This window comes from Elgaria multicarinata, chromosome 4 (assembly GCF_023053635.1).
Source record: "Elgaria multicarinata webbii isolate HBS135686 ecotype San Diego chromosome 4, rElgMul1.1.pri, whole genome shotgun sequence".
Classification (NCBI taxonomy): domain Eukaryota; kingdom Metazoa; phylum Chordata; class Lepidosauria; order Squamata; family Anguidae; genus Elgaria; species Elgaria multicarinata.
Window position 1 is genome coordinate 55671080 of NC_086174.1, and position 14416 is coordinate 55685495.

Genomic DNA, 14416 nt, shown 5'->3' on the forward strand with positions numbered 1-14416 from the left:
ACATATGAATTAAAATTTAATACAAATAAAATTAAATTATTAAGAATGTTCTTTGAAAGTATTAATTATTTTATTTTATTTGTATTAAATTTTAATTCATACATATATCCTTAACTTCTTTTCCTTTAATAATATGCTATGGAAATATTAACAGCTTTCTTTACCAGCAGGAAAATATGCTATTATAATGTTCCGAAATACAGACTGGCCGTGTTCAGACAATAGCTTAATGTGACAAGAGTGAGTGATAGCAAGCCTCAGGCTTCCACCCCGCCCCCTCTACTGATATTGCCATGAGGAGGAGTTCAGAAGCATTTACTTTCAGTTTAGATTAACTGCAGCTTGTTGGGTGGTCCAAATCTGTCAAAGCATGGTGAAACTTAACTATGAGTTCTCTTGTTTTTGGGAACAAGCCAAGTTCACACCATAGGTTATGTTTGGACAAGTCATTAAACTGTGGCTAAGGATTTGGATTCCTTGCAGCAGAGCCGCAGGAAGAGAGGGGAAGGGGAGTGTCCAAGCCTAAGGCTTGTTGCTGCTTGTTGTTGTCAACCTAAACTTTTTAATTCGACATCCAAATGCCCCACTGTGAACTTCTAGTTTAATAACTTATGTCACAATTGTGATGCGCATGTAATTGTTGTAGCTGTTGAACATGACCTCCAAATGTTAAGGTGGTGTAAGCCCTGCGCAAAGGCTTTACAATCAAAGTCAAATGCATAGGGAAAGGTAGGTGAAGTAAGTGGAGAATTAACTGGTAGCAGAGAAAATGTTTCTATTGTGCTTAGCATCAGGCTTTTCGAAGCATCCATGTGGGTGTGTGGAGGTCTTGAAATTTGGAGGATTTGGAGCTCTTCTCATTGCACTTGTGTGATTTGAGCATGGCTTGAAACAAAGTGGAGTGGCATAACTTATTTTTTACTATTGTCACACCCATCACACTCTGGCCTTAGCTAGGCCGGGCGAAATCCTGGGGTAAACCGCAGGATCGTTCCTGTGCGTCCACATGACGCACAGGGGATCCCGGGATCAGGGAGGGATGATCCCTCCCTTGCCCTGGATCTCACCCGCCCTTTTGGGCCCGCTTTTTCCATAGTCCCAGGCTGAGCCCAAGACCGCAGAACGTGTGGCCCATTGCCGCGGCTTGACCCGGCTCCGTGTGATTCCTCGCGTGGAGCCAGGAGCCACGCATGGGGCGCAGCACTCTTCAGGGAAATTAAATTATTTTTTAAAAAAGGACCTACCTTTGCGTATGACTGTTTGTGCGCTCCTGTTTCTTTAAAATTAAAAAAATGGTGGGCGTGACGCCTCTCTTCCCAAGGTCATCGCGCCCCACATGTAAACGGAGGAGGGATCTCGCGTTAATCACAACACGAGATCTTCCCTCCTCTGTCGTGAACTATAATATAAGGTAGGTCTAGCTAAGACCATTGTGACTTTATCCCAGTATAGTTTAGGCAGAACACACACAGGAGTGATTCAGGTTATATTTTCTCCACTCACTTGTAAATGCAGTGAGATTGCAAGCATTCTTCCCAATATGCAAGATTCTTCCCAATATGGATCATTACATGTAGAGGGTATTGCCTGAGTTAGATTCTGCATGAAAGTAAATGAGATATACTTATTTATTACATTTTTATACTGCCCAATAGCCGAAGCTCTCTGGGCGGTTCACAAAAATTAAAACAATGAAAAACATAATTTTAAAAATATAATGAAAAAAATTGGGTGCAGGAACAAGGCTCAGGGAGGAAGTGCATGGGCCATTGGGCCAGAGACCCACTCCAATACTACTGCACATAAAGGAGAGTGTTAGACTTATCATTCCAGTATTGTGCAAAGCCATAGCAGCAAGTAAGGTGGGACAAAGTTTGCCGTTTCAGGCCAAGAAAAATATTATGAGTGTTGCATGTGCATGTGTTTATTGCTCTACTTTATTTAACTCTTGAATGAGGATATGTATGTTCTTCTGTAATAAAAAAAACTTGTTGCAAGTAATTGTCAGACACTTTAATTTAAAATTAGTTCATGTGGGTTGGAAGGAATATTTTTGTATTAAGAAGGTTCCATGCATGTGACTTTATTTAAACTTACTTTGTTAAAGCAGTGCAGTTGTCATTTGTGTTTGCAACGTTACTATTTTATGTATTTTTATTTCTATGCCACCTTTTATTCAAGAAGTTCAAGGCAGCACCATTTTATATTCACACTAATCCTGTGTGGTAGGCTAGACTGGGAAATGGTGACTGGTCCAAGGTCACTCAGTGAATGTCATAGCTGAGTGGCCATTTGAACCTTGGTTGCCAGATTCTTCTTCAGCATTCTAACCCAGAATAAGGAACCTTTTTTTCTATGGAGGGCCATTGGTCCACAGGAAAAGTCTTCTTCCCAGCCAGCACCAGCCCTGTTGATGCACAGCTGCCTCAGTGAAGAAAAACACTGCAGGCCAAATAAGATTGGGCTGTGGGCCAGGTCCATCTCATAGGCTGGACGTTTCCCACCCCTGTTCTCATCATTGCACCACATTGGCTGTGAAACAGATTGGGAAATATTCTGAAATGTCAGCTGATAGTGCCTTCCATAATGAAATAAAGGAATAGGAGGTTGATTTAAGCATTGGGATATGGCAGATTTAAGAATATTAATTTACCCAAGTGCTTTTTAAGACTCTTTTCTAGGATACTGCATAACAAGTAATTTGGTGTGATTTAAATTCTTGGTAGGTGTGAACAGCACTGATATGCTCTATTCTGTTATTCAGCAGAAAATATCACTGCTAATCTACTAAGATTAGTATTTTAGGTGTCTGTAGGGTGGGCCAGTAGGAAGAAGGCAAGAAAGGATCCAACTCATTGTTGACGCATTCAGCCCTAGCCACAAAGATGGTACACTAGGGCTGTCATACTTTCAGAATATGCATCTTCTTTACAGAAGAACTTACGTCAACTAAATATATTTGCAAAATTATATCCACAAGGTTTTCATCTTTTTTCTGATACATTACAGCTACTTTGTAAAGCACAGTGAGGCACATCTGAGGAGGAGGAGAAGAAAAGAGACACTTAGTTGGGGGGCTGGGAGTCCTATTAATTGGAAAGAGGAGAGCACTTGTGGGAATTAGCAAACATATTGTGGACATGGGAAGAAGGAAGGAAGGCTATTGAGTCATGGAAGAATTGTTCTATTGAGGGAGGATAATGACATATGTGTGTGAATTTGCTTTCATTGGATTGCATTCAGTTCATCCCCCTTGTCAAAGGAATAGCTTCCATAAATGCAATGGAGGATGATTATTCCCCCCCACCCTGCAGCCCCCTACATCCTAAAAAATCTGCTCAGTTGCGGAAGCAGCAGAACTGAGGTGGGGAGGTTCAAAGGGAAGAAAAGTTGGGGAAAGTCCCATTGCATTAACATAAGTTGCCTTGTGCAAAGTGGGATTTCACCCTTTTTTTATACATGAAGTGAGAGAGCTATATAATTCTTCCATGCTGATATCATTGGTTAACTACACGTTTAGGAAGTGATGTGGTTTTTCATGGTTAAAACTCTATAACCATTTTACATGCGGTAAGTGGTACAACCATGGATTTTGGTTGTGGAAATATACTATGTAGGAGAAAAATAATAGTCCTTGTATAGCAGAATCAATTGGCTGCTGTTCTCATCCTGCCAGAGTCATTTGAGCCACTAGTATTGATTATAGTTATTGTTAAAAGAAAATATTGGGAACTAAAACAAGTACCACAGTTTAGAGTGAGGTGGATTGGTTGAGATGAATTATGCTCAGACTATAATGCTGTATATTAACAGGATCAGTCAGGACCTGGCTCTCATCGCACGGGAAATCAATGATGTAGCAGGAGAGATAGATTCGGTGACTTCATCAGGCACTGCGCCTAGTACCACAGTAAGCACTGCTGCCACCACCCCTGGCTCTGCCATAGACACTAGAGAAGAGGTAGGAGATCTTCATGGAGAAATGCATAAGGTTCTTCCTTTTCTTTATTTCTTTTTCTTTATCCTTTTGGCATACTCTTAATTATTTCCACTCTTGTTTGCATGAATCTCAGCATTCGTTTTCTTTAATTTTTAAATTAGATTGCCTATTGTCAAAAATTAATTCCAGTAGTTAATAAACACATTTTGTAGTCTGATCAGTGCAAGAACTATAAGCACTGTTATTTTAAAGAATTTGAACATAAGTCATTTTGTTTGTTTCCTTGACATAGCCTCACATTCAAGTGAGTAATATTTTAAGTGCTCCGTACTGAAGAGAAATCCTCAGGGATGTATTTTTATACACAGATATTATAAAATGTTATGTGTAAGGTAAAGTACTATGCATTTTCATTGGTCTTAGATGACCCTGAGCTTTACTAATCTTTGTTTTTAAATAACTTACTCACTGATCCTAAGCTAGTTCCCTTCCCTAATCTAGTATTAACAATTAATACAAATTAGTATAGGTCCATGCTGTGATTAATTTTTTTTTACTTTCTCTGATATGCTGTGTTTCTGTATGCAAACATGCATGCCCAAGGCACTATTACAAACTCCAGTAAGTGTATTTAAAATTACATGAAGTCAATTCTATTTTAACTATATTGTGTTTTGTCTTTTTTTTTAAACTATTTGTTTTCTTTTCAGAGTTGGCAGTTTTCTCAGGAAATGTAGTTTTAGGAGCTTCCCCCACCACAGAAATGGGAAATTCCATACCAACAAAAAATAATTGAAAAATATTTAGCAATTTGATAATAGTTCTTCAGTATAGTTCCCCCATTTATATTTTATACAAAATATAAAAAATAATCAAGCAAAACCTAGGATACATGAATTTATTACCTTGGCTACCTTAATTGAAATAATCAACTTCTAAGTGTGAGATTTTGTTTCAAATCTGATATATTTAGAATGGTATAAGTCTTTCTGGACTATAGCCCGTTTCTATCCCGACTTACCAAGATGTAACACACCTGGTTGGGGCAGAGAGAACTGTAAACAGTGAAGTCAGAGGGGAAATGTAATGCAGTACAAACAGTGATATTACTTTATTAACACTAACCATTCTCAGTTTATTTGTTTCATCTATTTAATCCATTTCCTAGCTGTCTTTCAAGACTATAGTTTTCCCAAGGTGGCTTATAGCAGAAAAACAATGCAGACTTATTAATAAAATGATATTAAGTCCAAACAATTTTAAATAAAGCCAGTTTCAATAAAATACAATTTTGAAAAATCCGTCAGCATCAAATAACATAAATGTTCTCAATTAAAAACTAGGAAAAATAACTAGGTGATATCCTTGCGTTGTTGATCTGATTCAACACATGTACTGTGATTAACAAAAAATCTTTGTCCCTGTTCAGTCCATAGGAAGAGTTGAACTTCTTGATGAATTGCAGTTCAGATGTTTTTCATTGAAATCTGTTCCTTTGTTCAAGAATCAGTGATTTTTGAACAAAGATCAGTGACTGTGCGTCCAGGAAGGTTGAAATATTCTCCCTCTGATTTTTTGTATATTGACATTTCTGATGTCATATTTGTATTTATTTATTATATTACATAGCGTGGCCTGTTTGTCCTATGTAGAATGCAGTAGGGCATTGCTTATTTATTTATTTAAGGATTTTTATGCCGCCATTCAGTCAAAAAAGGCTCTCATGGCGGCTTACAAAAGTATTTCTTGACAGTCCCTGCCCACAGGCTTACAATCTAAAAGACATGACACAAAAGGAAAGGGGATTGGGTAGGAGGAGGAGGGGGGGGGGAAGGAAAGCAAATTCAGGCACTACAATCTTAGTTGGAAAGTTCAGCAGTTGACAGTTGGTAGCAGGAGGGAGGGGGCTCTCAGCTGGAGCTGGACCCAGGCACGGTGGAGAGGTGCCTGGCTTGCAAAAGATAACATATATCACATTGGAAGATGAGCAGGGATATGAACCTTGACATTGTGGATGATATTATTCGGTCTGGAAATAGTGTTGCTAGAGTAGATATAAGACAGAATTAGCATCTGGGTCTGCCACAGGGTTTGGTATCCGTATCTATATCTCTGTCAACATGGTATATTGTTGTTGCACAATTCCAGCTCAGGTCTGGGAGGATCATTTCAGAGCCATTTTTACCGACCCAGACACTATACAATCAGCTCAGGTCGATATGCAGGATGTCACTTTCTCCTCCCTCCCCCCTGGAATTCGGTCTCTAAGGAGGAAGTGATCAAATTAATCCAACAACTTAAAGGTGGTAAGGCACCTGGCATAGATTTTGTCCCTGCTGAATTTATTAAAATCAATCAGGATTGGTGGGCCCCTTTGTTAGCCGCCCTTTTTACCATTATAAATCAATCTGGCAAAATCCCTGACAGTTGGAGACATGCAATTGTGGTTCCGATATACAAAAAGGGACACCAAAGGACCCTGGGAATTTTAGACCTATTAGCCTGCTCTCAATAATAGGCAAGCTCTATGCTCAATTTCTATCTAATAGACTAACTGACATCCTTGAGACCAATAATATTGTCACAGAGGCCCAAGCTGCCTTTAGAAAGAATCACTCCACCTCTGATCATGGTCTGATTCTTTTTCACTTAGCGGAGAAACATCTTAAATTTCTACGTAGCAAACTGTTTGTCGCCTTCATGGATCTGAAGTCCGCTTTCGACTCCATCCCTAGAACCAAACTATGGGAGAAATTAGATAAGATCCTGGTGGACAAAAGACTTCTTAATCTTATAATGGTTCTATACAGCGACAGCAGGATGCGAGTTAGATGTGGCACACAAGGACAGCTTTCAAATGAAATTCTTATGTCTAGAGGAGTAAGACAGAGCTGTATCCGCGCACCTACGTTATTTAACTTATACATAAACAATATTGAGGAGGCCCTGTCTGACCACGAAGGACACTTGCCAAAACTTGGCGCAAGGAAAATTCCTATTTTTCTTTACGCAGATGATGCTGTTATTCTCTCCCGTTCTAGACCTGGTTTGAAACACCTTTTAATGAAATTCTCCAACTTTTGCTTGACTAACGATCTGAAAATTAATTTTGAGAAATCTAAAGTCATGGTCTTTGAAAATAGATTTGCTCAACGTCGGTGGTCCCTTGATGGGCATATCCTGGAACAGGTGAAAAAATTATCTTACCTGGGGCTGTTATTCCATCATACCCTGTCCTGGAGTGCCCATAGATTGGCCACCCTTTATAAAGCTTCAGTCAGTTCAGCCACAATAACACGTTTTTTCTTTACTAAAGGGGGGATGTTTATACTGTCTGCCATCAAAGTGTTGAATGCCAAGTCTGCAGCCCAGCTTTTATATACCTCTAACATCTGGATAGGAGGATTAACATCTGAGATAGATAGGCTGCAGACAAGGTTTTTGAGGACCCTTCTTCAACTCCCAAAGTGTGTCCCTAATTCTGTACTTTTGTTGGAAACCGGGGAAAGCTCTCTTTCGCTTTAGGCTTGGTGGTCTGCCTTAAAATTTTGGATGGAAGTTAGCCTTTTTGGGAGGGGCTCAGGTCTGCTTCTGTGTCTGGCTCAGGGCAACAGCTGGTCCAAGCTTCTTGCCAGAAAGGCAGCTTCAATCGGTCTCTCCTCTTCCCTCCTCCTTAATCTGGGCCTGAATTTTGCTTTTAAATCTGTTAAACAAAGTCTGTGGGACATAGCCTTCTGTGACTTACGCACTCGCTCTTATGTTTCTTGCTCTCCCAGTGCATTTCACGTTCATTACGTTGGGCCTCTTCAGCTGGCCGACTATTTAAAGAACCTGTCGGTGGCTAAATATCATATTGCTTTCTCCAAGGCCACATGCAATGTTTATTCTATTGAATTACTTCAGGGGCAGATATGCTGGTGTCCCTTATCAGGAACGACGGTGCCCCTGTAGGAATATGGAAGTGGAGACGATGGAGCATATCCTTCTGTCCTGTAGCTTTTATAATCAGGCCCATCATCTTATGATCACTCCATTGTTGAGTAAACTGTCCAGAAGTTCAGACAAATTTTATGTTAAGTTTCTGTTGGAAGATAAGTCCTCAAAAGTAACATTGGCTGTTGCTAAATTTCTTACAGTGGCGGCCAGGATTAGAGCTCTCTGTGTATTAGATGAAAGTTGACAATAGCTCTAACTGTCTGATGTTTCATGTTTGATTCTTGTTTTTTCATGGATCTATGGATCACAATAAAGATTTATGGTATGGTATAGTGTTGCTGGTGACTAGATATTTTAGTTTGCACATACAAGGCTACTACCCAAGGCTTGTGAGAGGAAGGTATCATTCTCTCGGATGGGTTGTATATAATTCAAGTGGTGTTCTGTTTTTCCTTCTGGGAGTGTCCTGTAGTAGACTATTCCTGGGTACCAATCTGACCCTATTGGTAATTTTTTTAAAACTTTATTGCATACTATTGTAGCCTAAGAAATTGTTGTCTCTGTCCAAGTCTGAAAAGTGGTATGGTAGGGTTTGGTTGAGGACCTGGAGTTTCCAACATGGTGCCCGCGGGCACCATTGTACCCGCAGGTACCTCTCTTGGCATCTGCCAGACTTTGATGTTCTTGATGGCTTGTAGTCTGTCTTTGTTGCCCCTGTCTCTCTTCTGGCAATGATCATCCATCAGGGAAACCAAGGCCATTTCAATGCCAAAGCCTAGCCTGAAGCCATATTGAGATGAGTTAAGATAATCTGCTTCCTCTGAGTATTTCTGGAACTGGTGAGGTGCCATCATTTGCCAGCAATGCAGCACTACATTCTACATAGGACAAACAGGCCAGGGTCTATGAAATAGAATAGGTGGACACAAACCTGTCTTCAGAAATGGCAATATTTTAAAAACATTGGAGGAATATTTCAAACTCTCAGGACACTCGACTAAGCTTAAGTTGGCCATTCTTGAACAAAGGAACTTCAAAGACTGATTTCAACATGAACAGCTGAATTAAAAATTGTCAAGAGGTTCAACTCTCATTCCTGTAGCTTGAACAGGGACAAAGTTTGTTTTGTTTTGTTTTTAAATCATACTACACAAGTTAATCAGCTCACCAATGCAAGAATGTCTGTTTTGTGAATGGCCACAGTTAATAAGGTATTTATCACTGTCTGTACTTGCTACACTTTATTTCCCTCTGACCTCACCATTTACAATTAAACGCACACGCGCACACACACACACACACACCCTCTATGTGTATATATAAATTTTAGTCTACAAAAGCTTATGGCATGATACATTTGTTAATCTTTAAGGTGCCAGAAGACTCTTTGTTATTTATTCTCCAATAGATTAATGTGGGTAGCCATCTAGAAATTGTTTCAATTATATCTCTGCAATTCTCAGATACAGAAATTAGGTCTCACTTTTCAACAGGTGACAAATGAAAAAAAAGGATAGATTCATATGACTATGTGGCTTTCCCAGTTTCATAATTGTGGAGTTGTAAAATGCATCTTGAACCTTTTACAAGACAAAATTCTATATGGGTGCTGACCATAAAATGGTGGCAAAATCTAATCTGCAGTGGGAAAAGTTATGAATTCACCTTTAATCTAGCTTCCTGGGAACTACATCATATGGATATGGCTTGGATCCCATGGACAAAAAGGTTCTTTCTGTTCATGGATTGGCTTCTGAACCAGTGGAGCATTTCTTCTGGCAGAATTGACCAGGACGTTTTCGCCAATTCCCCTCCATCCCTGTATTCCCCGATGCTGGAAAAAGTGGTGGGAAGTGGCTGGAAGCTACAGAGAGCTGGGAGGATTGGCAAAAAAATAATAATCCTCCCTTCCTGCCAGCCAGAATGGATGAGTGGTCAGAAGCATTAAAACCCAGGAATTTATCTAATCAAAACAACCCTGTCGTGCCAACCCTGAATATTTTTATTTCATCTGTTGTCCCTCTTGATTTATTTCAACTTCTTGTATATGAGACATAGTTAACAACATTATGTTTTGTGTACATTTTTTTGTGAGTAAAAGGATATAACCATTAGAAAAAGGCACATACCATAGTATTTGCAGTGCAATTTTTACTTTCATGTTGGTTTTTTTTATTGTTTCCCAGCTGTGCTTACTAAGCCTCTGCTAATGTAAATATGCATTTTCTCTGAGTTAGATAATGTTGACTTACAACTTTACTAAATAAATGTGAATCCCCTCTCTTTTGTTCAGCAGTAACATAAACTGTAGAATACTTAAATAGTACTGTACCTACCACTGCACCATTTGTAACCAAATACCTAATCGTGTACCTTGAAAATTAAATCTTAATTAAATATTTTGTTTTCTGATACACAAGGGAATGGAATTCCCCAGTTATTTGTCACCTTCTTTGCTTTCATAGAGAGAAAACATCTGAACTGATGGGGCTCATATTGTGTCTCCAGCTGGTCTTATACAATGAAGCTTTGTCTCTAATTATATTCATATATATATTTCTTTTTCAGCTAGTTGACCGTGTATTTGATGAAAGTCTAAACTTCAGGAAGATTCCTCCAGTAGTAAATGCTAAAACACCAGATGGGAATACTCGGCCTAATGATCCCAAACCACAGCCAGCAGATATACCCGAGCCCCCCACAATTACACGTCGTCGAACCTGGAGTCGGGATGAAGTAAGTATCTACCATGAAGACCTGAGTGAAAACCTAGGGAGCCAATAACTCTTTCTTTCAGTGCCAAATGATTGAGGTGTTGACTGCCTCTACCATTGCTACAAGAGGCATGGGAAGTGAATATTCCATTCTGGATCCCATTGTTGCTCGCTTGCTCTCTTTTTTTTAATCCCATAGACACTTCTAGTGGGTTAGAGCTGTGAGCTGATAAGGCAGAGAGCAAAAGGCTAAAGAAAAACAATATGCAGTTTGAATACCTTCCCATTATGGCACATCACAGAGGATTAAAAGGGAGGGGAAGTGCACAAGACTGAGGCTCACCACAGCTCATTCGCATAACACAGTGATCTCCACCATTCTTCAAGCAGGAGCTGCTTTTCCTCCAGGCACTGCGCCAGTGCGAATTCAATTTCCCCTCCACCTCCATCACCGCAGCTAACCAACCACATTGCTCTTTGTGTCTTGGGCTTCTCCCCTACCACAACCAATTGGCTTATTGCTCCTGCATTCTCCTCTTCCCCCTACTCAGCCACTTACATGTGACAAGGGGCAGGTCTCCTGACTCCTCACTGCCAAAATCTCCTCTGGTAGATACGGACACCAGCCCACCACCAAAGCAAACAAGACAAAACTGGACAGCTTCTGCAGAGAGTGAACAACGACTGCAAAGACAGAGAGAGTGAAAGAAAGAGGCAGAGAGCCTCAGTTGAGGTGATTAGAAGCCACCAGTGGCCCTTGGGTTTTGCAGTGAAGAACACTGGATAGCAGGAAGCCATGGTGTCCCATCGCAGGATTTCTCTGGACTGTTCTGGAACTGAAGCACAGTTTGATCTAACTGTACAAATTCTGTACAAATATACTCGATGTTTGCCTTGATTTTTTCAAAGCTGCCCTGATTCGTCATTTTGCTTTTGTTTGGGGTTTCTCTTTTAAGGTCAAACTATGAAAATTGCAAACAAATACGCCTACTGTCACATGGGAAAGTTTAGAGGCTCTTGCGTGGCCCATCAGTGGAAACTAGGAAATGTACTTTAAGAACAAAGGAAAGACCACATCATTAACAAGAATATCCTGAAATATTTTTCTCAGCATCCAATAAAATCAAACCTATTATTACTGTATTTTTCTCATAGTATTTCTTTTATTACAAATCTCATCTTCCAAAGTTTTTTTATTATGAGAAATCAGAACAAAAAGTATCATAAGATCATGGTTGTGTTTTAGCATCAATTCCTACTATTATTAGGCTGAAGGCAACAATTGATGATTATTCAAAGTGGATCCTATGAATCTTGAGTTCTGCTTACAGAATGGGGCTCTCCTTCTACTACCTTCTCACTGCAGGCTTCTGCTCCTCTGAAAAGCTACAATTGAGGGTCAGGGAGTCTCTTCAGAAATTCGTTAGAAACTGGCAGAAATTGGAAACTGTTGAATCCAGGCTATTGTGCTTGGGACATAAAAGGGAATAAATTGACCTTTAGCTACTAATGTGCTACATACATATCTAGCATTGCACAGAAGTGAAAATCATGTCACTACAAAAGCTATGTTAAAACTGCAGGAATTCCATTATATTTGGTATCTGTTTATTTTCTGCTATTGGCCATGTTCTCTAATTCTTTCCATATTGAGAGCCACACAGTTTGATTACAAAAGTTTATTTCTGCAGCTCACGGAATAGATCCTTCACTTGTTGAATCATAATACTTCCAATTCTCATTTTAACTGCTTAGGTATATTCTTTGTAAAGCCCCTGGTTTTACAAAGTCAGGTGTGATGATAATATTAACAAGAAGTTGATAAAATAAGTGATGTAGTTACCAGTCAGTCAAGTCAAAATTTTTTTTTTATCTGCTACCAGGTATGATTAGAGTCAGCTTGGAGCAAGTTTATCTATTTTATGTATGTATTTTTAAATTGTGGTAAAGTTTTCCAAAGATACTTATGATAATTTTAATATGTAATGTGTTACACGAGTCAAGATACATGTGATTCCAGCTTAAGTGGAGTTACATTGGAATAATCATATGGAGAGAAAAAGCTCATGTGATTATTAGAAGGTAATTTAGGAACTGTATTATTTCAGTGAAAAGTTGTCTTTTCAAAATATTTCAGGTTATGGGAGATACCTTGCTGTTGTCCTCAGTCTTCCAGTTTTCCCGGAAAATTCGACAATCTATAGATAAAACAGCCGGTAAAATCAGGTAACATGTGCGCCTCATTAATTAAATGTTCTGGTAAAAACTGTTATTAGAAAGTTGGTGTTCACTTTTACTGCAGTCATGTCCTACTAAAAGTAGTGGGAAATCTTCTGTTTACTTTAATAGAAACAGATTGACCCTGCTTGTCTTTTTTATTACTGTTAACTTGCATATTTTATTAAAATAGGTATTTGAAAGAACGCCTTTAGTGGGGAAAGGGGGAGAGCATACAATGAAATACACTGAATGTCTTTCTGCAGTCTTTAAATACCCTTCTTGTCATCAGTGCAGTGACCAGTAAAGTACTTGAATCTTAAAAACTGTTTAGCTCTAATGATAAAGGCACATTGAGGTGTCTAATTTGCAAAGCACCTATATGCAAAAATATCCACACACACACAAAAATCATGCATACGCTCAAATTGCATAGTTGATTTACCGATTTTGTGTGGGATATAATTGTGGAGTTTGAGTTTATGAATACTAGATTTTTTCCCCCAATTGCACCCTATGCAATTGTAAAGGCTAGAAGCAGGACAAGTACTTGGGGAAGTCCTGCTTCCCTTCTACATGCAGACAGCTGAAAAGTTCATCAGAACAAGCTCAAACTGGTCACATGTGCACCATTGGCTGTACCAAAATGCTGCTTTGAAATAGATTTTTTTAAATTCAGATTTTACTAGACTAAAGCTGAATTAAAATGTACCAGTAGTTAGGAAATAAGTGAATGTGAGGGAAAGAATTTAGAATTTTCCTGCTTTTCTAACATCTGTGTTTTTAATTAGACCTGTCACTTTGCAGTGCAACAATAATAACTTCTCTGCGATAAATAACACAACTGCACGTTGCTCAAGTTATGGACTAATGTTTATTATTATTATTACCATTATTTGTTTATTTATTTATATAGCACCAACAATGTACTTGGTGCTGTACAGAATATACAAATAAAACAGCAATACCCTGCCTAGAGGCTTACAGTCTAAAATCACATTAAAACATATGAAGGGGGGAAGGGGTTACACAAAACAGAAATAAAGGAATAATCATAGCAATGAGAACAGTAAATCAGGCTAAAATACCAAAAGCTATGAAAACAGATGAGTTTTCAAATGCATTTTAAAATCTAAGATGGAACTCGTAGTCCGTAGATTCTCTGGAAGAGTATTCCAAGCAAACGGGGCAGTCAAAGAGAACGGGCGAAGCTCTCCTAGAGTAGAAACTCTTGGGCGGGAGAGCAACATAGAATTTGAAGAACAGAGGATACGAGTGGGAGGGTAGAATGAAATGAGAGAGGAGAGATAAGAAGGTGCAAGACCATGGCACGCTTTAAATGTCAGCAAAAGAAGCTTATATTGAATTCTATAAGGAATTGAAAACCGTTGGAGAGATTTCAACAAAGGAGAAACATGATCAAAGCGATGAGCCAAGAAAATAATCTTGGCTGCAGAATGGTAAAGAGAGACCAAAGAGGAAAGATGAACAGAAGGAAGACCAGTCAAGAGAAGATTACAAAAGTCCAAACGGGAGATAACCAAAGCGTGTACAAGAGTCTTAGCAGAAGATACAGATAAGAATGGACGGATCCTAGCAATGTTATATA

General features: G+C 39.1%; 1 protein-coding gene across 1 annotated transcript in view; it reads left to right on the top strand.

Moving 5' to 3' along the window:
• CEP170 (centrosomal protein 170) overlaps positions 1-14416 on the top strand; it is a 96293-nt gene that overhangs the window by 66897 nt on the left and 14980 nt on the right. The window contains exons 14-16 of the mRNA XM_063124324.1: positions 3814-3961; positions 10445-10612; positions 12728-12816. Of these exons, the coding sequence (XP_062980394.1) occupies positions 3814-3961; positions 10445-10612; positions 12728-12816 (405 nt within the window). The remainder of the gene's footprint in view (positions 1-3813; positions 3962-10444; positions 10613-12727; positions 12817-14416) is intronic.